Source organism: Psittacula echo (assembly GCF_963264785.1).
Source record: "Psittacula echo genome assembly, chromosome: 4".
NCBI classification, from domain to species: Eukaryota; Metazoa; Chordata; class Aves; order Psittaciformes; family Psittacidae; genus Psittacula; species Psittacula echo.
Window position 1 is genome coordinate 53,475,791 of NC_137738.1, and position 25,985 is coordinate 53,501,775.

At 36.9% G+C, this 25,985-nt stretch overlaps 1 protein-coding gene across 1 annotated transcript in view; it reads left to right on the forward strand.

Annotated features, from left to right (window-relative positions):
* The window catches only part of TRDN (triadin), a gene marked incomplete at both ends in the record, with an annotated part of 198,036 nt that overhangs the window by 121,962 nt on the left and 50,089 nt on the right, over positions 1-25,985 (forward strand). Inside the window, 8 exons of the mRNA XM_080615893.1 lie at positions 508-534; positions 7,732-7,772; positions 13,260-13,296; positions 13,831-13,881; positions 14,379-14,429; positions 18,310-18,360; positions 21,039-21,089; positions 21,963-22,013. Coding sequence (XP_080472019.1) covers positions 508-534; positions 7,732-7,772; positions 13,260-13,296; positions 13,831-13,881; positions 14,379-14,429; positions 18,310-18,360; positions 21,039-21,089; positions 21,963-22,013 — 360 coding nt within the window. The remainder of the gene's footprint in view (positions 1-507; positions 535-7,731; positions 7,773-13,259; positions 13,297-13,830; positions 13,882-14,378; positions 14,430-18,309; positions 18,361-21,038; positions 21,090-21,962; positions 22,014-25,985) is intronic.

The following is a 25,985-nucleotide window of genomic DNA, read 5'->3' on the forward strand; positions in this document are numbered from 1 at the left end:
AAAATAAAACTGAAAAAAATTATCAAGGAAGACTATTAAAACTGGATATTCCCTTTTATCAATGCTAGAAGAGCTCTGTGGTTTGAGTTTTCAATAAACTAAAAAAAAGAAAAACAAAATCCTTAACTTCCAAAAATTACTGAAATTGTTAAAAGGAGATTTCTATTGCATGCCCATGTTTGATATGTGCCTACTCTGGAACCTGCTTTTACTCCTCTCAGCCTCACTGCTTGAAAATCGTGAAGGTATTGAAGTTCCATGTATAACTTACCTATTGACCTTGTTTTCCACTGCTTTTAGTCTGCAGATTAATCAGTCATTTGCCATGAAACTACCCAAAAAAGCAACATATATGTGTGTCAGTTTTTCTCTGCATTAAAAAAAATGAATGCCTGCTCTGCATAGAGAGGTAGCATATTGACCAAAGCAAGAGATGTTAGGATCAATCATAATTTCTTTATGCATTTGCAAAATTTGTTTCCTGGAATGTTTTCTTTTATTTTACAGCATCTGTGGAAACTCTGAAGTCAAAAGGTGGGTTACTTTAGTTTTTTTTTTAATGGAAAGGGAAGAATGCTGTTGTTAATTCTATTGCTAATGAAGAAGCTTCTTGTGACAAAACTGCTGGCAAGTGTGAGTTATCTAAGAGGAAAGTGGACCTTTTAAATTATATCAGCTCCTTCCTTGCAGGACTTCAAAGCACCTCTAGAAAAAAGGTGTCTTTTCTCTGAGTTGTCCATGGACTAAAAAAACTGTAATTCTCTAGCTGTATCAAACTCAGTTTCTAACCCTAACTCAAGCTAAAAGGCTTTTGTTAAAGGCAGAAAGAAGAAGTAACCAACATTCTATAGAGACTGGCACTTCTTGCCGGTTCAGCTGCAGCACAAACCCAGTGACTGAATAGTTGTTTTCTTTACTGAGTCCAGGAATCTTTACAGTGAGGTTCAGTGAAAGAGTTTTTGTGTTCCTTTCATATAATAACTGCTGATGGTAGAGGGTGGGAGGTGTGGGAGCATCAGTGCTTGCTCCAAGGGTTGCTTGCTCCTTTCCAGAAGGCACAGGAAACTGGGACTAGCGAGGAATATCAGGGCTTAAGTCTGAGCTGAGCAAATGTTTAACTGTTCATGTCAGTGTCTAACTTCTACCATATATGCAATGCAAGATACTAGCTCTGAATTGCCTTCAAGAACATTACAGATGTCAGTTGTATCTTAGACACAAATGGAAAATGGAATGGCAAGTTACAAACTGCGCTTCACTCTCAGTCCATGTTTATTCATATCAACAACCACCTTGCTTTATAAACATTCCCTTTCAAACAAATGGGACTGCACATATCAACTGCTTAGACTTGTGGACTGTGGTCTCCAAGCTGTCTCTCACAACTCAAATGCAGGGAAATGAGAATTATCAGTTTTTAATACCCTGCTATTTTTCAAGTACCTTCTACTTCAGAGTTTGTCTCTGAAGCTTCATTCACATTAACCAGTAAATACTGACACAAGTAATCAGGCTGAATTGTGAGTCAGTGTAGTGCTCTTCTGGAGCATGAGGAAGAGATGCAGAATCACAGCTGTGGAGATTAATGTAAGGAAATCAAAGCTGATATATTGTTCCCTTTATTGGATGTTTTTAAGTTCCCTGCTTCACGGGCTAAATTCATAATGCTGTCATTGCTCTGCAGCTAATTGTATTGAGCAAAATAGAAAGCAGAATAATTTAGGCATTTCTTCTCTTTGTACTCCCACCAGACAAAACACAGAAACTAAAGGGGGGGAAACAAAAAGTATGTGGAGTTAAGCTTTTATATTTTTAGCAAATTCTAGACAGCCAAAGCTGAAAATAAAGGTAGCCTTGCTGCTATGGGTAATTGAATAAAGCTTTCCCTTATTGTTTGAAGCTTCTGAGTAAATCTTTTGAGACATTATTATTTCTTTTGTAATGTTGTAGTATGCATATAAAGTCAACTTCTCGACATCTGTGAACCTGTTTCTGCCAAGCCTATGTCCTTCAGGGCCTGAAAAAAAATGAACTAATGAAGCACTTGTTTCTCACAGAATTAAGTCCCTTTTTGCAAACTTTAGATTTTCTTTGGCCACTATTGGGAAATATTGCCATATATCTTTTGAAATTGTTATTCTCATGGATTATAGCTATCGTTTTATTAAGAGTTACTTTGTTTAGGTCACTTGTAAAGTTTAGAAACAGAATTAGCAGGGGGGTTGAAACTGCAGAGCTTTTACTTCTATGCTTTATTGCTCTGAGTAGCTTCAAATTTTTCTGGTGAAAACCCTATTTTATATTTTATTAGATAAGAAGCAAACATTTGTGTAGGTAATAAGTCTTCATCATGTCTTCAGCATTTTGCAAGGTGGAAGTGAACTCTTCCTTATGAGCTATTGAATTAAGGAGCACTTGAACAAAACTTGTAGCAAGTTCACAGTTCATTAAGAATAAATAGAAATTTATCTATTATATAAACCAAGAATCATTCTGTTATTTCTGCTGTCAACAGAGCAGTCTCACAACTGAAAATTTTGGTCTCGGCCATCCGTAGGATCAGCTGAATGTTGAACCTGAAAATATTCTCCAGTATTTAAGTAAATAACAACTTTGTTTTAATCAGTCACCATTAAAGAGAAATAGCTGATGTTAGCTCTGAAGTAATTGTTAATTTCTAAAAAAATTACTTTTTAACAAGTGATTTAATTTTTTCATTAAGTTGATAATTTTGAAACTCAAACATTGCCTGTACTCCAGGGAAAAAATAGTATTTATATTAAAATATTACATCTGTTCTTTTTACCTCTTAGTAAGAATCACAAAGCAATGCTATTATTTTCTTCTAAATATATATTTATGATGACAAATTCCAGTAGTGTTTAATAGCTAAGACTGAACAAAATCATTGCTTTTGAATCTCTATTCGTTCTTTAATGCTGCTCTTTATTTGCTTGTTTACCTTTTTTTCTGTTATTAGTCCATTTAGAGTAGCAACACTTTAGGTGCAACTTGGTTTCCAATATTCAGTAACTGTTGGCAAATTTTGAAACTTTTAAGCATATTCTGTTCTGCAAACCAAGCAAGGCTTTTGATGAAATTCTCTTCTTTGGTAATTAAAAAAATTAATCTGCTGGCATGGAGTAGGTCTGGGCCATTCTCACTAACTTGTACTTCTGATGAACTGTCAAGCTCATATTAAGTTTTGTTGCATTTTCTCATAAAAGTTTCTGTAATGCCACTATGGCAGGGAATTTTTTCATTTCTTCATGCAATAGAACAGTTCCTAAACCATAAGACACTCCTTAGGTTCATGATCTCTTGATATTAGCGATGTCGTGATGAAGAGATCCTGTCTCTGACCTCAGGGTTCAGTTTGTGAAGTGTTTGTTGTCTCCAATCAGAGTGTTTTCTTTCAGCTTTCCTTCACACTGAGTAAACATCTCAAAATAGCTTTAAAATCAGTGACATTTTGGAATGCATATTTTTGATGTGGATGCTAGTTATGCAACCTGACTCTTTTAGGATAAAAACATTCTGACAGTTTGATTGTAGCCTACAACTATTGAGAGTGCAGAAATATTTGACTGATGAATTGTTCTCCTGGCTACTTTGAGCACAAAACAATATCTGCTAAGCTATCTCTCATTTGATTCTCAAGAGATTATGGAATCAGAGAAACAATCCTCATCGAAATCATCTGTTTGATCTACATTATGCCAAGTTGTCAAGAAATTTTACTGAGTAATGACAAAATATAAATAGGAGTCCAGACTCCATTTACTTCATCTATTTTTTAAAACTATAATTCACTGAAAATATGGATCCCTAACAAATTTCTACCTTTCCCTTTATGTGCGTTCATTTATTTTTTTATTATTTCAGGCAGGAGGGAGCAAGTGGTTTTGGTTTGTTTTTCTGGAGGGTTTTTTTTAACATCTGATGTTCTTCTGCTGAGGAATAAATTATAAAATGTCTATTTTACTTAAGTCATATGACTAAAGGACCAGTTTTTCAAACTGATAACACCTGCAATGAGATCATTTGTTACAAAGAGATCATCTTTCAAGAGGCAAGGGATGAAAATGGAATGAATTGAGCTCTACCTTGGGTGAAGGATGCTTTGAGAGCTTATGGGTAAGCATTAAGGGGCAGACTAAGATAGGTGGCACTGTTGTGCATTTTCACTTCAGGCTGCCTGATCAGGAAGAAGTCGGGCCTTCTACAAACAGTTGGAAGTAGCCTCACATTCACAGGCCCTGGTTCTCATGGGGGACCTCGACTATGCTATCTGCTGGAAGGACAACACAGCTAGGCACACTGAAGTGTTGTGTCCAGTTCTGGGCTCTCCAGTTCAAGAAAGATGAGGAACTACTGGAGATGGTCCAACAGAGGGCTATGAAGATGATTAGGGGACCAGAGCATCTCTTTTAAGAGGAAAGGCTCAGGGGGCTGGGCCTCTTTAGCTTGGAGAAGAGATGACTCGAAAGAGATCTTAACAATGCATACATATGTCTTAAGGGTGGGTGTCATTATGGCTGGGGCCAGACTCTTACATAGTGCAAAATGACAGGATAATGGCCAGTGGGCACAAACTGAAACACACGATCTGTATGAATATGAGGAATAACTCCTTTACTTTGAAGGTGACAGAGCACTGGAACAAGCTGCCAGGCAGGAAGTGGAGTCTTCTTCTCTAGAGATACTCAAAACCTTTTTTGGAGTCTTATTCAAAACATCAACCCTATGTGCACAGGCTATCTATTTATACAGACTGTTAAAGTGACAGCTATTACTTTGATGATAAAAGACCTCTCAGCATTACCAAAGTAGCTCACACCTTCCTTCTCAGAAAGCAAAGAGAATAATGCAATGTCCTATTTGTCCTTCCAGATACTTCTTTGTCATAACCAGTTAATGCTAGTTTGCAGTTCCCAAAAGTTACTAAAGCCCTGATCTGTCTCAGCAAGTTCTTCTTTACAGAGACTCACATACAGAAGTGTTCTACCATTACTGAATGCACCAATAGCTAGAATACTATTAATAGTACTAGTTGTTTTTTTAAATAGCAGCCTCAGCTTTTCTCAAGGATGACTGGTTCCTTTATCATAACTGCACTCATGGTCTACCACCGCCACATGATTTTGATGACTCTAAGTACCTGATCTTCTCAGAATGTTGTATTGCTTTTCTACCCTGCAGTTCAGTATCCAGAAAATTCTTTTAACTTTTATTCCATCAGCATTCTGGTTTTCAGAAATTGAACAAAAAAAAAGCTGCTTTAGTATTAGCTAAAAAGGATAAACATGCTTTGGAGAAAACAACAGTTCTCAAGAATTCATTTTACTCTTAGCTACTTTTGCAGCTTAGACAGTAAAAGTATATTTTGGAATGCATTTGGGATTGGTTCCTGGTGCTCTTTTTTATATCCTTTTTTTTCCATATTAATATAAGCTTATTATTCAAGATGTTAACCACTTCAGTAAGCACTGTGATATTGGTTTGTTCAGTGGCAGGGCTGCCCAGATTCATCTAGGCATGTAGGTGTCTAGTTTCTTGCTGATTTAAGTAGCCCTACTGATGTGGGCCTAAATAACATGGATGTTAATAGCAGAGAACTACAATAAATATTAAGGGACTTTGCTCCTCTTTTACTTTCTCTATGTCCAGTAACACCAATATAAAGTTAGGTATTTGGATAGAAATGGAGTACTAACTTTTGGGTTTTTTTCCTGGGGATCCAGTCAGCCATTTTTTTGGCCTAGACTTGGTTTTCAGGCAAACTGAAGATTATAATTTTCAATAAAATAAGTTACCTGAGGTAACTGAAGTGCAGAGGTGCAATATTTCACTTTCTTCATGGAGCTTGCTCACAAACACCCGCTCACCCCACAGTGCCCTGGGATAAGCAAAAGCAAGTGGCAAGAGAGTGATTGATGTACGTGAGCTGGTTCATCTCACGCAACATGAAGTAGTTCATATGTCCATACCTGACATTTCACTGAATCTCTGGAAAGGTTTATTGTTGTGAACAGAAGATCCTTCTTTTAGCTCCAGCCCACTTGCAGACATTGCAGACAGGCCATAGCTTACTAACTGAGCTGGTCTGATTGGGTCACCATGCCCAACAATTTCAGAAGGCTCAACTGCTGCCTGGTCAGCAAGCCTGACCCCAGAGGAACCAGCAGGACATCCCTCCAAGAGCAGCGAGCATGCCTGGAGGCACTTTATAGATCCTTCAAGTTCCCTGAATTTCTCAGCATAAATAATGATAACAGAACATGATCCTCAATATTCACCTTTGCTCTAAAAGCCAAGCTCTTAATTTACAACTGCGATTTTCTGCAATAAAATAATAAATGATGAAAATATTTCTGTACTTGGCAGGTGGAAAAAACAAGCTGAGGGGGCTTATGGGCTTATGGGTCTTGTTATGGGCTGATACTTTGTAGCTGCAAAGCCATTTCTATATTATCAAATGTAAATTGATTTCCACTGTCCATCTTACATCCTGCCATTTATGCTGATTGTTTATTCTTTGTACTACTTTTAAGCAAGGCAATGACAGTGAAGCTTATTTTCTTAATGCTACATTTTTTCTCTCAAACACTGTGAGAAGATACCTTTTAAAACTAAAGCAATGATTCTTATTCATCATAATAATTATAATAAATTCTGGCTGCAAAACCTTGGCTTTATAGAAGCTATGTGTCAGTAGTGCCAATTACAGCTAAAAGAATAACTTTACATATTTGCAAGACTTAACCCTGAATAATTCAATTAGATGAAAAAATGTATATGTTGCCCTAAATATATTCAGCAATCTACAGGAAATCTTGTACATTGCCAAACCTGCCATGTAAATTGTCAGAAACTACAAAAGATTTACATATTTATGTAAGTTTCCTAAGACAGCAAAGTTTGAAGGGATTCCTTCCTGTACCTCCTCTTCTCAGATAATTTAATCCTTAGTGTGGAGCCATGAACAAATAATCTCTGTCCCTTGCCTTTCAAGCTGCGTAAATCAATGTAGGAACTGGGCAAGCTGAAGCTTGCGAATTATCAGTTGGATATGTCCAGTTGGCCTGACCTGTGATGTTACAACTGCTTCCCCTGGCATCAGTAAAGGTCTATCAGCCCTTCAGAGGAATGAACCTTAAGTTCTCCCTTTCAGGCAGAAATTGCAGTATCAACTGTGATACAGTTATGTACTTGTAGCATATAATCTGGCTGTGACTCACTGTCCTCCCTGAGACTAGCTACAGGGTTAAAATTAAGATTATGGGAAGTATTTTGCTGTGTCAAGGATGCAGAATACAGATTTCTGTAGTACTAGCAGAAAATCATGCTTGCATGAGAAACTCTCACATGGCTGGGCAAAGTAGACCTGCTTGCCTTACTCTCTCTTATGTGATGTGTATTGCAGTTTAGCCTCTGTTTCACCAGAGATCTAGAAGTCAATGCTGATATTTGTTTTCTGAAAGTAAAAAAAAAAAATAAAAAATCCCTTTTTGCTTTTCCTCTTTTTAAGATAGATAGGTAAAAAATACTTGTAGTCAAATGCTTATATAGGCATGTATGGGGTGTGGGGGAAGGGAGAAGGTATCTCATGGTTCCAAATCTTTGAAATCATTTGCCTTAAAGTAATCTGTAAGCATTAAGAAAAGCTCTGTCTGTTGGAGCAACACTTCAGTCTAGAAATCTTACTTAAACCTTATCTTTGTTTTGCAGGAGTACCTGAAAAGAAGGAAGAAAAAGCAACAAAGGCAGCAGAGCAAGGTAAAAAGAAAACAAATTGTTTTGCCATTATCTCTCTTAAAAACCAATGGCCCAGAAACAAAAGCCTCAGATTCAGACAGCTGTGTGACAACAGCCTTTAAGTCCATTGTTCTGCTAAGTATTAGTCAGGGCTCTGCTGTATTTATCAAACGGGGTATTTCCACTGGGAAACTGGCTTTGTCCCACTTCCACAAAAATGTAACTCCCTCAAAAAGGGTGAATAGGCTGCCCATTTCCACTTAAAAATCCTGTGCTGGGACTTTGTGACCCACAGATCTTGCAAGAGGCTTTCTGCTCCTGTAGCTTGGGCACGGATCAGCCTTTAATATTCAGTCTTGAGAGTGACTTGCAATGAGTAAAAGGGCAGAGGACCCCTAAAACCAGCTCAGCTTAACCCAAACGAAATATTAGCCCCATGAAGAGCCATGAAGATCCACTGCAGAAAAACTCAAAAGCTTTCAAAAGCAGAACTTGTAGATGTTTTTAGCAAAAAGCGTAGGATTGGTATGAATGAGGCGTGAATGGGAATGTTTGGGAGTCAGATCAGCAGAAGAAAGCATACAAGAACCATATGTGTTGGCGACACATAGTTCAGAAGGTCACAAAGTCTACTTAGTTTCCGAAGCCAACCAGAGCAGGAGCACCAAGGGTTGGTCTACACCCAGGCTAAAACAAATCTTGAACCACTGTATGATGATCGTGAATAGAAAAGGAGCCTTAAAGCATCTAGATAGCATTTAGATGTGCATTTTCCAGTGATATACGATTATATCTATTATTATTGTTGTTACTTTCAGCTTTTCCTGCATTCTTGCTTCTCGTACGCTTCTTAAAATCAATCCATACTTTTTTTTAGGTTAGTATGGTAAGGAGCAAAGTAGAAAATATTGGCAGAAATACCCAAAGCTTATCAGCTTTGACTTCCTTTATAACAATACACATTGTAATCTACTGTGCTTGTTACTGTCTACCAAAGTGATTTTCATATTTACTCATGCTCGAATTTGCAATTAAAACCCTGATGATGAATTTGGCATTTCAGTCTTAACATACTGGAGTTTTTCCAAACTTGCCAGTAACCTTCAAAATAAAGTATAACACATACTTACTAATATAGTTTTGGTCAGCTGAGCTATTATCTCTTTCTTCAGTTTCCCAGCTTCAGCTTTACTCAGCATTACTTAAGCCAGCACAGGCACCCTTCAGAAGCTGTCAGCTGCTTGTTAGTTGTGATGGAAAAGGTTATAATTAGGTGGATCATAGTCCAGATTTCAGTTATTGTTTGTCTAGGTTTCTCCACACTCTTTTCCATTGCCATACAAGTCCTTCCGCAGCCACCTGCACTGCTTCCCTTCTGTTTGGCTATCTCATGCAACAGTGAGGTTGTGTTTGCTGTAAGATTTGTTCTTTCTACAATGTGCCAAAATTAGATGGGACTTTATTTGTAATATATTTCAACTGTGCCATAAAGTATGCAGGCTCTCTTAAAAAAGAGAGCTGTACAAACAGTAGTTTCACATGGTTGGCATTGAGCAGGGATTTCTAAGCTCTTGGTTGCGATACCCACAGGGCTCAAAAAGAGAACAGCAGTCAGCAGCAGCAGCAGCAGCACTATCTACCCATAATACCAGCCATCTAGTTTCTTCAAGTCAAAGGAGTAAAAGCAATCTATTACAACTACTTCTGCAGCTACTTCCAAGTGCTGACAGTAACTCAGTTCCTCTGCTGCACAGAAGCAAACATAAATACTTTCAGATAGCAATTGCCTCTGCTTTTCATATCTGCACCCTATATATACGTAGCTACTGCCAACACATTGATCACACAAAGACAAATGAACCAAAAAAACTTTCAGGAAGTTGTATTTTTTTTAATACTAGCATGTACTTGTATTTCTCACAGAAGAGTAAAATATAAGGTGATGGATGCAGCTGAGTTATGTTTTGAGTGAAAACTGTACCTAATTCACTGATTCCAGGTATCAGAAAGATCTGAAGAAAAGTGAGGACTCTGTTAATCAGAGATGTAGGAATTCATCAGAAAATAGTTTTTGAACTTATAGGTATTTTTGAGCCTTTTAGGTTGTGAAATTAAATAATTTGTTCTGATACCTACAGTCCATCAGGACACATGTCAAAATTAGAGGGATTCAGAGCTGGTTAGAACTAGGATTTGCAATTAAAGAAAAACACTAAATGCATGGATACTTGCAGGAAAACGTAGGATTTTCATGACTCTAACAACTGAGGTGTAGCTTCATTGTTTCAGACTGGAAGGTTTTAGTGATCAAACATGCTATTGCAGGTTTGACCTCAAATCCCTGTGGTCTTGACATGGACTAAAAAAATGTTGCTACACCATTGCAGTTCACTGATCTTTTATTAGTAGTAAATCAAAGTTACATGTAACATTTTTAACAGTAAAAAGGAGAGCAAGAAGGCGGAGAACTGCCAGAAGTGTCTAGGAAAACATGGTGCTTTAATTCTTTGTCCTATTTGAAAAATGACACGAGCAACTGTCAGACGGTTGCCAGGGAGATACTGCCTGTTATTAAGGCAACAGAGAACTCATATTTAAAAGAAATGAGGAAAAGGCAAAGATTTTTTATAAGATATCCAAGATTACTGAGAAACGAATTAACTGCCATCAGTTAAAGTAGGTCACATGAGACTGGGGCTTTTTTTATGCTTTTGTTGCATGTTTGCAAGGTACTAGGTGGGAACAATGAACTTTTTTCACATACACTGTCAAGCAACAATAGAATGGAAATCACTTTCAGGATATGTTTAAGCATTTTTGGACAACATATATTTAAATACATTTTCATTAGCTGACTGTATTAAAAATAATTTTCTATGTGAATATGTATTCTAATATTTCCTTTTTCTTTTCTCTTTTCATTTCTCCTTCCCCTCTTTTCTCTTTCCTCAGATAAACAAAAGACGAAACAAGGAAGTAAGTTATCATTTTATATAATGCTTCTCCCTGTAGTTGATAAAGAAATATCAAATCTATAAATGAAAAGAAAAAAGTATAGGAGCTCCTGCTGCTAGTCAGAATTGTAAATTATGGTTTATTAGACAGAGTAAAACTGATACAAGAAGTCTGATAATTATAATGATAAATAATAATGGATATGTTAAGAAATTCTAGTCTGTTTATGCCGAAGAAGTTTCATGCCAATACTGTATATTCTTCCTTGACAGAAGGAAGAGGTGCATAATGCCAGCACACAAAAAAACGCACCAAAAAAAAAAACCCCAGAACAACCCACCAATCAACCAAAAAAAAAAAAAGAAACAACAAATGAACTCCAACCATTTATAAAGTTTATCTTTATTATTTTGCACACAAAATTATTCTCTCCACACCTGCTAGGTTCACTGCAGATCTCAGTTATGTATTCTGATGTCAATATAAGCTTAACACTGCAAATCAAGTATGAGCAAGTAACACAAGGCTCTTGTCATGGGATTTGTGCTACATGTTGTCATTTTGCCAGGTTATGGCAGACTGTCTAAGAGACCTCAGTAAGTTCAGTCCTACAGAATATTGCTGGTGTTTATTTACAATTCAATTTCCCATTTTCACATCAGTCATGAATATTTTTTAAAATTCTTCAGCAGTATGTATATTACATGCCATGTCATCCCAAAAGACTTTTTTTCTCCTGGAGATAACAAATACCTCTGAAACACCTTTCCTAAGGTTTCTTTGTTTGGGGATCACATGGAACTTCAAGCTTCATCAGTAACGATTTGTTTCAGTCAGAACTGTTTAATGCTCTTTTGTTTAAAATGCATTACGGCAGTAACATCTTCTGCAACAGTTTGGGTAACAATGTTCTTAATAATGGAGGTGCAAAACAACTTACAGTTCTTACAGGCAGGCTCTTGAAAGTAAAGAATTTATATTGTGCATTAAATTCGCTATTTTGGTAAAGGCATAATGGTGTAGGTTTTAGTGGTGTTACTTGTATTTTGTATTAATCACAAAACCATTACCTGAATCATGAATCACCAAAAAAAAAAAAAAAAAAAAAAAAGAAGAAAACAAAAATAAGACAAAAAATTAAAAAAGAAATGTCGTGTCTTCCACTCCCTACCAGTTTTTATAAAGACCATTGCACCAAGCATGGAATTTCTCTTGGCAATTTTTTATAACACATGAGCACAGAAGGACAAGTTTTTCAGTCTGCACACTGAGTTTTATTTCTGTTAGCATAGATTTCTGTCATTAACTTAATATTTAAAAATTGGTGTTGACTTTTTATTAGGACTATTAGAGATGAGCTCTAGTATTAGTTCCACTACATGTGCTTCATAAACATCCACATTTGTTTTCTGACTTCGAAAATTAGTGACTGAATCTTAATACAGTGAGTACAAAACCTGAAAGCCGAAGAAGGAGAGAAGGAGTAGCTTCTGAATGACAGATGTCTGGGATGTAGTGAGGCTGGAAAGAGACACTTTTATTACAATAAAATTACACTTTTGACCTTGTTCAACAAATACCTTTTCCAAGTCTTCTCCTTTAAAAATTTAATTGCCTGGAAGTATTGCCTTTTTAGAAGCACAAAGTAAAAGGAGAAAAATAGTGAAACATTTATCCTTTAATGTGAGCTCCAACAGAACAGGAGTTTCAGTGTCAAGTTCAGTGTCAACAGTACATTAATTTTTTTCTACTTGCTGGTTACTTCTACCATAAATAAAATTTTATTATTTCTGGATTCCTTCAATTTGGATTCCTTATTAACTCAGTTTGTCTTACATACAGCCAAATAGTAAAACGTGAACAATAAGCTTTATCGATACCATGATAAACTACTGGACATTTTCCATGCTTTTGTAACAAAAACAACTTGTGAATTGTGTGTGCTTAAGACAGTAAACAATTATCACTGCAGCTACTCACCGTAGCTACTGCAAGTTTCATATCTGTCTGCTAAACACAGCCTCCTCCTCATTTAGTCTTGATCTTTCATCCTATGTGTAGAAATCAAGAGTCTTCTAACAGAGTTCTCTAAGATCTGGCACGGAATTCCTGCTGGATTTCTCAATAGAAAGTTTTTTTCTTCATATCTGATGGAGAACATTACATTTTTTTTTTTTTTTTCAGAAAATACCTGTTAATTAGTATTTCTCAGAATGACATGTATATACCAGTGTCAGTTGGTTTTACATATATCTATACATATAACCAACTATATATAGTTGGTTATATATATAACATATATATATATATGTAACCAGTAGTCAGATGGTTAAAACACTCACTTAACATGCAAAAAATTCAAAATTCATGTCTCTAGTCTTTCTGAATAGCCTGTTTGGGGACAGTCTCAACTGACTTTTTCATTTGGGTTGCAAAAGCTTTGAAGACCTTGGATTCATCAACCCAGAAAGGTGATCTCACATTTTTTCTCAAACATAATTCTTGTTTTTCTGTCTGGTTCAAATTATTTCTTATGCATTTTACAGGAGACTACCCTTCCTCAAACAGTACCCATCAAGGATGGTGTGTCCTAGCCATCTTCACTACTTTTCTGCAGGCAGAATAAAAAGAGCTGTTTGCCCTCATATTTGTCACTATTGTGTTGCTCTCTAAAGTTGATACGCATCTGACCATTAGAAAAGAATACTTGCAATAAGAGACCCTTGGACTTGCTCAGCAAGAATGGACAATCCCAGATGAGGACAGTAGATCACAGACAACATTTATGAGTCAAAATTGGCCAAAGGTCATTTTGTCCTTTCTCGTTAAGAAAGACAAAAAACTATCCTGATACCATATTAAGTTGAAGCTTGCAAATTTTAAAGGTTTCATAATCAAATCAATAAAAAACATTTTGTGGACTGAATCCTCTGAATGGAAACAGATGAATTTCGTACAATTATTCTAGTCACTACTTTTTTTCATTATTTCTTCTGATGTAATTATAGTCACCCATATGATCTAGATGCTTCGTTCTGTCATATGATTAAATCTCATAGTTTCACTCAGTGATGGCTTCTGATTGTCACTTTATCAGTGTAAATACGTCTTTTACAGATCCTGGAAAAGAGAAAGAATCCAAATCTCCAGCTGCTACAAAAAATAAAGGTAACATGTCAGGAAAAAATTATATAAAACCCTAAGATCTATGTGCATCAAGAAAAAAATCTTGCAATGCATTGGACATTTTGTTTTTATGGTATAGGTTAGTCAGGAGTTTATCTACATAATACTATTTAATTAAGTTTATGATAAAACCTAATTTGCATTACCAGGATCAGAAGTGAAATGGAGCCTTGGTAATATGAAACATCTGTATGAAAACTTAGAACTCTAAACTCAGAACTTAGGAACGCTTTGTTAATGTTTGGTATTAAAAGCTGCAAAGTGAAATAAGTTTTGAGTAATCTTTGTTCTTTCATCACACTTAAGAATATTTTGTAGTTTCTTTTTGTGTACATGCTAAAACTGATGAAACAGTTTTGTGCTACATTTAATTGGTATCATGGCTCTGTTATACACCAACAATTATTCAATCATTATCCCAGAGGTATTAGCTGTTAACTTTTTATCACTCTAGCTTGAATAATAAAATTATTTTACAGAACATGCTAAAGAAAAGGAAGGAAAGAATCCTACAGCTTTAAAAGATAAAGGTAAGAATAAATAATAGAATATAAAATTTACTGGAAAACCACACAAAGTAGAATTAAAATAGTAATTTTAAAATAAACATTATAAATCTTTCCCATTATAAATCTTAACCAAGCAATATTTAATTGGTTAAAACATTCTGCAGGATTTATGTCATGGAAAAAAGGAGGGGGGAAGGGACATAAATAGAATATTGTGAGCTGATACACATTCGGAAGTCTCAAAATTAATTAAATATCACAAAACCACTCTGAGTAATAGTTAAGAACTTTCCTAAGAACTTGCTTCCCTAAAGAATCAAAGTGTTTGATAGGAGCCAGTAAACAAAGTTAGAACTGAATGCTTGCATAAATCTGTAGACTTAGTAACAATAAAGTAAAGTTTATGAGGATATGAGTGGATAATGTGCTTTCTGGACTCTGCAAAAGCTACAGTTAACTGTACAGTTAACCCCCCACCTTCATCCAGACCCCCACCTGGCACATGAGAGTTGGTCTGAATCTTTCTTTTATTCCATATTTTTTAACTGTTCCAACACCTTCTTAAATTTGATCAGGATAAATGGTTAACTCAGCTGAATTTCCTTTCATCCATTATTTTGCTGAGTGTTTTTTAACTATTTTATTGCTTCCTTTATTTCCAGAGATAGCTATATTTTAAAGGAGAAATGATTTATGGATAAACCTTATTTGACGTGTTCTTTAGGTTCTTCAGGATAAAAAAAAATCAAAGTTATAGACAGACATATTAATATTTACTCTAAATGATAGTCATTATAACCTGTTTCAAATAAAGAACTGAATGAAGAGTTTAGTTCAAGTACTATGGAAAAATGAAAAGAAAAACAAAACCCAACCAAACCCCTAAAACAAAAGAAGGAATAATTTTATTGCTAGACATATTTCAAAAATCCCAGAAGCTGTGTTCATTCACTCTTGTTTAGTTGGGCAATCGCTAATTAATCACTTCTTCATTAAAAAATTAATATTAAATTATAATAATCTGCTAATCCTGTGGTTTATGTATTGTTCTTCTGTGCATATCTACTCCTAATGTACAGATGCTCCATTTACATGAACTTAGTTATCTGGACCAGAACTGTATATCCAAATTCTCCTGGGGTTGAATGACCCTCTCCATGGACTGCTTGAATAATCTGTTGTTACCTGATGGGGCTGTGCCGAAAAATTGAAAGAGGCACTTGAGTGACAGCTCTGCCCCCTTCTCCTCTGCATGGAGTAGGTACACTAAGCCTGCTGCTCCTTTCAGAGGATTGCAGGGAGGAAGGGAGAGAAAAAGAGGGAGAGAGGAAGCTCAAACACTTTTCATCTTTGGCAAGAGTTTCTGTAGAACTGATGGAAAGCGGTTTACCAGCCCTGAACAAAGCTTCTGTAGAGTGCCTCCAAAAGCACTGCTTTTCATTTCCTGGGCTCATGCTCAATAAGTCAGTGACTTCAATCACTAAATTATTAACAGGTCCTTCTAATATGGCAAAGGAGGTTAGATCATTTCCACCTAGACTCCAGAAAGGGGCAGGCAAGAATTTATTCTAAATATCAAGCACAGACCATGCTATATCAGATTTCTTACATTTTACGGAAACAGGGCAATAATATCTGTAAAAAATCCCAATGTACTATTCAAAGTTTTACCAAACGGAGCTTCAGACCACTTTCCTTACCTGGTGAATACAGTCACGTATGCCCCATGCATTACTGCCGCTAACAGCAACGTCTCAATTTACTGTTTGATGCCGAATACCGTTGTAAACAAACCACAGGCTTCTGAACCCCTGCAGCACCATTGATGTCCAGCCACTCAGATCTTGTGAGCATTTGCCAAATTGTTTCCTCTAATAGGGGTCAAACTTGCACAGTTCAGTGTCTGTGTCTAAAAATGCAGGTGCTGATTAGCAAACTGAGTAGCAGCTCATTTATCCAGAGTCTCTAACAGTAGCATTAAAAGCTCATGATATTTTATATATAACTCCTCACTGAGTTTTTCTAAGAAATTTGCTGGAATTGCACTATGTTGAGTTATTAAAGTGACAGCATTTGTGCTGTATAGATAATGTAAATTCACTCTTACATTGTGTTCCATTATTTGTTTTCCAAACAAATGGTCTTTTTTCCCCTCTTATTTGCTTTTGCCATGTTTTGGAATATCTTTACATCTTTTCTCATGTCAGTTATGTGTGGATAATAAGCCTATTTATTTTTGTGCACAGATTGGTAGGGGAAATAAGCCCAGTAGTGTGTATTTCTTTCTTGCCACGTACATAATAGCACATTGTCATTAAAGAAACAAATGTGCTGATTTGCACTTGCTATGCCATGCTTGTCCTTCCTTTAAAGTAAAATGAAATAACATCTTGCCTATAGCATTTTTTATCTTAACTTATAACACACTTTGTTTCTTTAATAGTAGAGTTACATTGTGAGACTCAACTGCAGAAAAGCATTGACTCTTCAATTAATATTTCCTCCAATTTCCATCTACTTATTTCTTATCATTTGCATAAGAACTAGATTTTTACCCTGAAAAGTTCACATACTATTGCTGCTGTATCTTTCTATACCATCTTCTTAACCTGACGCAGCTTCATCCCTGGAGTAGGATGCAGGAGGAAAACAGCAAGTTGAAGGTTGGCTTTAAGCCAGCTGTTTGTTTTTCCCCTTCCCGGACCAGCAGAGAGCAAAAGTTTAAAGTCTTCAGTGAGTCCCTGTTCAGACTCCTGAAGATGAAAACGTGCTCCCTGGAGAGCAGGACCGGTGATCTCAGTAGCCTTGGCTCAGAGGGTGGGGAAGTCCTGCAGTGATAGCTACCTCCACCAGTTGTAACAGCCAAAAGTGCTGAACCTGGTTCAGGTGCTACAGATTGTAGGAAATATCAGAGAAGCTCTTTCAAAGGGTTTCAGTCTTCATACAGGAAGTGAATTTTCAATCCCATGAAGAAGTCTACCTGCTCCTGTGAAGACCAGACTCCTAATTTTAGTACCTATCCCTGAACATCCAATTTTTCCAACAACTTCATCCACCTTGGAAGTGAACTTTTTCTGTTCCAACTCACACTTAAAGCCAGATGGGTATGTGGGATCACTTCCTGCTACCATGGCAGCCAGGAGGATGATTAGAGTTAAATTTATTTTGGAAAGGATCTTCTTTGAGCTTTATCTGTTTTACTGAAGATTTGGTTAACTTTCATTTCGAATAAATGGCATGTTTTTTCTAGATGCTTAAGGTGCTATATCCTGTCAGATGCAGTGCAATTTGGTCTACTCAGCATCTACACAGCATCCTGCAAGCTGTGATATCCTCTCACTCAAACCACATATATTCATAAGCCTATGAAATTACTTTTTCACTTTGGAAAAATGTATTTCTTCCTAATATTCCCTGATGCATACACTTAAGAGGTCAGGAGGCTATTGCATAATAATAATAATAAGAAGAATAATAATTAAAAAAATTAGTTGTTTATGCAATATAATATATGTTTTTCCTGTGCTTGCTGACCCTGACTACACGGTCCCTGAAAGACTAAGGTAAATTAGGCTTCAGACCACCACAGAAAACATGATAATCCCTTCTGTCTTCATGAAGTTTTAGATAAAACCCTAAGAATTCGTAATCCTGTGTCATTACTTCCATTTTCCCCTTCTCCTTTCCAATTTCTCCTTCCTGTGAAAACTCTACAGACAGTGATCTACAGTAACTTCTACTGTTGCATTTTCTACTAACGTTATTGCACCTTAAAATGTATAAGGTGTTCACCTATGTTCACAGTTTTAGTTTTAATTTTTAAATATTTGTCTTTTTTTTTTTAAGTGTGAAAGGGCAGTCCTGTCTTCTAAGTCTCAAAAACTTAACTATCTCCCTACAGACTATTTGAAAGGAAAAAATCCCAAGAATCCAGAGGGGTCAAAGGAAAAAGGTAAGTGAAAAAGTTAAGAAATTCAGAAGTTAAGAGTATCAGAACAGCTATTCAGTGCTAGAAGGAGGTCTTGAGTAGGAATATACAAGGATAGAGAATCAACCCCATCCTGGTTCATGTTTAGATTATTTTATCCGTTATATTGTTTTTAACAACATTTGTGCTCTACAGATTCACATTAGGATTCCTAGTAACTACCTGGGCTTCTTTTACATGCAGAGATTTGAATTTGCATCCTGGAGGAAATATTAAAATCCGGTTTTATACCATCTTTGAATGTTAACCTGTCAAAAGTGAATTGTCTAAAAAACTCATAGTGGGGACACTATGTCCTTCATATGGACTATGTCCTCACACTGTACTTCATCAGTAAGTTTGCAGATGACACTAAGCTGGGAGTTTGTGTCGATCTTTTGGAAGGAAGGAGGGCTCTGCAGAGAGATCTGGATAGATTGGATAGATGGGCAGAATCCAGTAAGATGAAATTTAGTAAGTCTAAGTGCCGAGTCCTACATTTTGGCCATAAAAAACCTTCGCAATGTTACAAGTTGGGGACAGTGTGGCTGGATAGTGTCCAGGCAGAAAGGGATCTGGGGGTATTGGTGGATGGCCAGCTGAATATGAGCCGGCAGTGTGCCCTGGTGGCCAAGAAGGTCAATGGCATCCTAGCCTGCATTAGGAATGGCGCGGCCAGCAGAAACAGGGAGGTTATTCTTCCCCTGTACTCAGTACTGGTGAGGCCGCACCTTGAGTACTGTGTCCAGTTCTGGGCTCCTCATTTTAAGAAGGACGTGGAAATGATTAAGCGTGTCCAAAGGAGGGCAACGAGGCTGGTGAGGGGCTTGGACCACAAGCCCTACGAGGAGCGATTGAGAGAGTTGGAGTTGTTTAGCCTGGAGAAAAGGAGACTCAGAGGTGACCTTATCACTCTCTACAACTTCCTGAAAGGCGGTTGTAGACAGGTGGGGGTTGGTCTCTTTCACCAGGCAACAACTGACAGAACAAGAGGACACAGTCTCAAACTGCGCCAAGGAAGGTACAGGTTGGATATTAGGAAGAAATTTTTCACAGAAAGAATAATAAAATATTGGAATGGTCTGCCCAGGGTGGTGGTGGAGTCACCATCCCTGGATATGTTTAAAAAGAGATTGGATGTGGCATTGGTGACATGGTTTAGTCGAGGTGTAGGGCATGGGTTGGACTCGATGATCTTGAAGGTCCCTTCCAACCTGGTAATTCTGATTCTGATTCTGATACTATGGAGTAGGCTAAATCTAGTCATGTGGCTATGTCTCAAGAATACAGTTGACTGAGAATGAGACAGACTGAGGTTACTGACAGATCCAGGCGCTTGAGCATGACTGATATGTCAGGGTTTTTTCCCAATTTGGTGGCAACATGGACATATATGTCTCAAATCATTTCAGTTGCAGAAGGCTGGCCTACAAGCTGTGCATGCAGAGGTCACGGATTATTTGGTAGTGTGTATTTGGAGGAAACCTTATTCGTTGCAATGTGACATGTGTTGAACAGTCTTTCTGGAGAGTACTGGAACAGCTCAAAAATTTAAGGGAAACAGCAAAGGCTAACAGAACTGCGCACAGTTCCTGAACTATAAAGGCACATCTTCCATTTTTTTGGAAGCTGGAGATATTCCATAAAGTCCAGATTATGGCTGGTATAGTGCAGAGTACTGAATAGACATGAAGCAGAATTTGATGCACTTCTGGGAGGAATATATTACTTCTTGTGAAGACTCTGGGGAATGAAACCAGGGTGTCACTTGAGGCTCAGGATTCTCTTGTTTGTCACTGTTGTCAATCTATGCATCTCACCTGGGATCCATAACAATATTATATTTACCTTTATTTGTGCTTAGCCAACTTCTGGATTGTCTTTGGTCCTTGGATTCTGCCTTGTCAAATACAAGAAAGAAAGAACTAGAACATCAGTGTTTTTTCTCATCTCCGTTAATACTTTGTCGTACAGTGCAGAAAAATGAAAGATACAATGATGTTCTTGGACTATTCATTGTGACATAAAACATATGAATGTACATTCAAACGATGAACACTCCTCTTATTTTACAGCCAGCTTGCCTGTGATTTTAAAAGGCTATATATATGCAGGAAGTGAAATCCTGTTCACAGGCAATACCCATATGGTGTCTTTGACATTGAAAGAATAATGGAGTCCTGAATGAGTTACTGGTCCTTTTGTCACTCCTGAATAAAAAAAACTCCCACTTCACTTTATCAGCAGCCTCTGGCTTTCAAAAATAGCATTCTTAATATTTTAATTATATCAGTGTGGATTATTTTTTTCTTTGGGTTCAGCAAAAGAAAAATCCATTGATGCCAACTGCTCTATAGAATTGCTTTCCTCTTTGTAAGTTATTATTCTTCATTGCCCACTTAAAAGACAGATTAACAATTTCCTCAAAATGTGAAGAAATTAACGACATATTGAAGATTTATTGTTTTGCATATCCAAGTCTAAAAAGATGAATGAATGACCTTGTTGTTTTGCCCTGTTCTTTATTTCTGTGCTGTTAAATCCATTTAATTATCACATCCTTTTTGCTCTCTACGTATCAAATTGTTTGACTTGTTTTCTTTTCAAGTGTCATCTTATTTCTCTAACCTGACTTGTGATAAATGTTAAATGTTTCTTTCCAGAGACTGGTAAAAGAAAAGATGTGAAGCCTCCAGCAGCATTAAAGGAAAAGGGTAATGTCTTATCATTATGTGGTTGGGAAATAACCAGTTGTCCTCTTGAAAGGACCTGCTGGTATCTCAGTGCAGTTTTGATATATTTTGAATTACAGGCTTTTGGTGAAAAGGAACTAAACCTAGCTTCTACTCAATAAATCTGAAATACTGAAAGGAGCAGTGTCTGACATGAATCAGAAATACTAAAATCATAAGCCTTCCATGGTGTTCTTTAACCACTCTGACCTGCACAGCCAATCCTGCAGTGGGAATGCTGGTCTATTCTGAGTGAATTAGTAACAGAGCCATTGCTGAATACACGACAAGCTGAAGTGATAGGCTGCACAGGAATGAATGCATGATTTGAATTGCAGAAACTTTGCCAGGTAACTTAGTAGGAATTATGTTTGGTTTGCATTCAGATCTTTAGTTGAGTTTCTTATTAAACAGAAATTCTAATCCTTAACACTTTCCTCTTTTGCATATTTGGTTGATCTGGTGTTATGCATGTTTGTTATAGAATCGTAGAATAGTTAGGGCTGGAAAGGATCTTAAGATCATCAAGTTCCAACTCCCCTGCCATGGGCAGGGACACCTCACACTAAACCATGCCAATCAAGGCTTTGTCCAACCTGGCCTTGAACACCACCAGGGATGGAGCATTCACAACTTCACTGGGCAACCCATTCCACCCTTACAGTAAAGAACTTCTTCCTTATATCCAATGTAAACTTCCCCTATTTAAGTTTTAACCTGTTACCCCTTGTCCTGTGTCACTACAGTCCCTAATGAAGAGTCCCTACCCAGCATTCCTATAGGCCTGATGGGCACAGTGTATACTTATGCTACTCTACTTTCTCCTTCAATTTTTGTGTTGGATATGTTTTCCAGACTCTTCAAAAGGAAAAGAAATGAAGGTTTCAACTATGGCTAAGGAAAAAGGTAACAATTCTAAGCTGTGTTGAGCCTTATCATAAGATACGGTTGAGAAAATAAGTCCATTGTGCAAGTATTCCCAATGAAATCCTAGTTTCTTCACTTAGCCATACATAAATATCATTGAATGGCATCCTTTTCTGCTAGACATTCTTTTTACCTGGCTGATAATTGAGAGATACATATGGGGCTAAACAAGCAAGTTGTAGCAATAGAACTTTATAGACCCCAAAGTTATGAGGACTTATTTTTTTAATCTTAATTTTTGACTCATTCATTCTATTTAAAGTTGGTATTTCAGATTGAATTTTAATGTTCTTCTATAACACATTGATTGTGCTCTGGTGTTTCTTCATAAGAAGAAACATCAGCAGTAGCCATCAAATAAAAATCAGTTACAATTTGTAATACCTGTCAAATACTAGGCATTTTTTAGGAAATGATAAAACTGCAATTATAATTAACTAACTGCTTTCATGTTTATTTATTCCTGTCGACTAAATTCAAACAAAACTTAGTTTTACTTTGACACTATTTGCATATTGATTAAACAACACTTGCTCAACAAAAAGCAGTCTCTCAGGTTGAGTGTGTAAATAATTTAACATGGGTAAGAATACATAATAACTTGCTATCTAATAACAGTCAGTTGAGTCATGGGAATATAGTAGTCAATGTTAAAAACTTCAAGTCGGTTCAGAAAATACTTCAGATAATTGAATAATATTACTCCCTATCTTTAGATTTGCACTAAGGATCACTGGAAATAATGAGGCAATATTTTCTCTGACAAAGTTCTGAAAGGTAACATTTGCAAGTTTTTAAGTGCAGCTATTTCAATAGTGTGTGTAGGTAGTATATAGCAGAATAGGAGAAATCCGCTATTACTTTGCACAGTTGTACCATTCTGAAGCAAAGAGAATGCTTCTTAAGCATTACAAAAGTAAATAAGGTTTAAACAGTCTGAAACTCTTTGATGTGGTCAAAGTAGGTGAACCTGGGTTGTCAGCCCAAGGTCAAGGATATTAGAAAACTAGGAACCTATTATTGCACCATTTCTTTCAATTTACTTTAGTCAACAGGGAGTACTGTGTTGTTGTGTCTTTTTACAATCTTACAGTTTCTGCTTTTCAAGACACAAAACCCAAGATCTGAATGTTTAGTGCAGAGTATACTGAATTTAACTCCACTGCAGTACAAGATCACATTAGAGACACCTGTGATTATTCTGATAAAGAGCAATGGCTTGGATGAAGTCTGAACTAGAACTGATGGAGTTTTATAGTAGCAGCAGGATATTTGGATAAGCAATGCCATAATTTAGTGGTGACTATGCTGAGTCTGCACAGCCTTTACCAGCTTCCCACATGAGATGCTCACTACCCTCTTCATTTTTTCCTAGTGGCTGGCGTACAGCTTTGCATGTCTCCTGTGGATGTACTAGATGCCTTGCACAGCTCACTGAGAGCAACTCATATCCCGCAACAGTGCAAGCATTTCTTTTTGACTCTAGCTGGCTCTATAAGAACTTAGAATGTCTGGATTAGATGTTGTCAGACACACAATCAGGCCAACTGCCTTCTTTTTTAGTCTTGTATATCTTAGATCTGTAAATAACTGTTCTGAGCAGGACTGCAGATCTTTCAAGGCCCCTTGAGCAAGACTGCAACAGAAAAGTACAAATTCAGAGGGAAGGTCCCAGTTTGCATACCTGTGTATAGTGACGCCACCTTAGTGTCTGCAATAGGATTCAGTCATTTTCTAGTCACAGATGTCCATGACACAGCAAGTGTTACACAAGCTCACTTTGAAGGCAGTTCAGCTTAGTGGCTGCAGGTTTTTAAAAGTTGGTTTTGTCTTTTCTGTTCCATGTGACAGATGTTCATACGCCATTTCTTAGCTGATGGGATTCATACAAATGCAGCACATCCAAAAAAAAATACAACTAACTCAGTGACACTGAATATGTATGACAACACATTGACATTTTGTCAGAAGAGTGTAGTCCCAATGCGTAAAGTGGCTTTAAGCATCCATGTGGGATGCTGTGCTTCACTAAACTCCTCTTTTTTAACAATGTTAACTGGCATGTTACATAGATCAGGCAGACAGTTTGAGAAAAGCCTCTGTAGGGAAAAGTGCTCCGGAAATTTTGTGGCTGTTGCCCTGCAAAGAAGTACAAGCAGGAGGTCACGTTTATAAGCACTGGTTCTACTTTTTTTTGACCAAGAGTACACAGGAAGCTTCTTTAGTGGGCAACTCAGTATGAACTATCCAACCCAAACACACCTTAAGAAACAGCAGTGATTTGATTAGGACATGGCATTTTACAGAGATCCGTCAAATCCACTGTAAATTGCATTTCAAGAAGTGGCCACGGTGTAACCCCTTTTTTAAGACAATATTTTTGAAATGTGAAAGTCAAATCCATACAAGCTGGATATAGAATTGCAATAGAAAATCTTAAATAATAGAGAACCTAAATGTAAGGTAGATATAATAGGTGTATAAAAATTACAGTATCAGTCTGTTCAGTCTGTCCATTACAGAATATCATTGCTGAACACTGTCAATAAGAAATACTTCAAGAAAACATCAGAGCTCTAAAAGTCAGACACTAAGATAATGACAGATACATAAATACCAAGACTGAGTCATAGTGGGAGTTATAAAATCCTATTGTGAGTCAGCACTCCTTTGTGAAAAATCTTCAATAAACAGTAGAAAATAAGATAAAAAGAACAAACATAATACATGTAATATGAATGAATACCATTCTATAAAAGATAAGGTTTTCATTCCAGAAAACAGTTTATATAAGTTAAAGATGAGGCATGTTTTACAGAAAACTATGAAGTGTAACTCTGTCCTTATTGTTTGATGTTTTGGCTTTTTTTAAAGGAAAATATTCAAGCTGAATAAGTAGCATCTGCATATATATGTAGAAATACACATTCAATAGTCAAAACAGGTTTGTGAATAAATGTCTACTGATACTTAAGGTATTTCCTGGAGGTAGGGACTGTTACCTGCTGGGACTCCCAGATCTCTATAACAGCAGTCTGAAAAGTCCTCTAAGTGCATATCTATAACTTTTTATTTATACATGCTTGCACAATAAACCTAAATTCTTGTTGCATAGAATTGTTTTACATAATATTTTAGATCAGAAACCAGGATTCTCTCTGACTGAGACAATGTGCTTCTCCACAGCCAACATAGTCAGGCTCCCTCTGGTTAACTGCCAAATGCACTTTTCTTCCCACAGATCAAGGTAAAAACTGTCCCTCTCAAAAAACATTTTGTACTTTGGGCATTCCCTCTGAAAAGTGAGATTGTCAGAGAGAGATTTTCACCCCCTGATGCAGCAGAGAGACCAGATCCCTGCGTAGCTCTATGCCACTCCTTAGCCTTTTGTGATATTTTCAGAGATTTGTGCCTGTCCTTGGGATTGTGCTTGGATTAATCCTCATACATTTTAGGTATCAAGTTTCACTCAACTCAGACAGGGATGGGAGAAGTCAGGTTTCTGCCAGTAGTCAGTATGACTTAGCTGTTGAGAGGCTGGACCTGACTCAACACGCAGAAGTGACTTGCTCAGTATTTACCCGTTCACCACCTCTAGCCAGTGACTTCACAGAAGTCCTGACAATCCAGACAGTGTGAATCCTGATAATCTGAAGCAGATCTTGCACACTTGTATTGCTTTAATTCTAGATAATGTGCTTGTGTATTCTCATTAAGGCATTGCTGGTAATGAAAACGCTGTAAACTTTTTTCAGGGGTTATCTAGTGAATTACTAGGTCTGGCAGCTATGTCTTACAAATTAGGATAGAAAGCATAGCTAGGTTGCGCAGGCTAATCTGACCGCAACATCTTCCTTTCCCACTAATAATAAAATGCATAAAGATAATTGAATAAGAATTTATTTCTTCAAGCCTGCTCATTAAAACCTGGCCCAAAGGATGAAAAGGGCA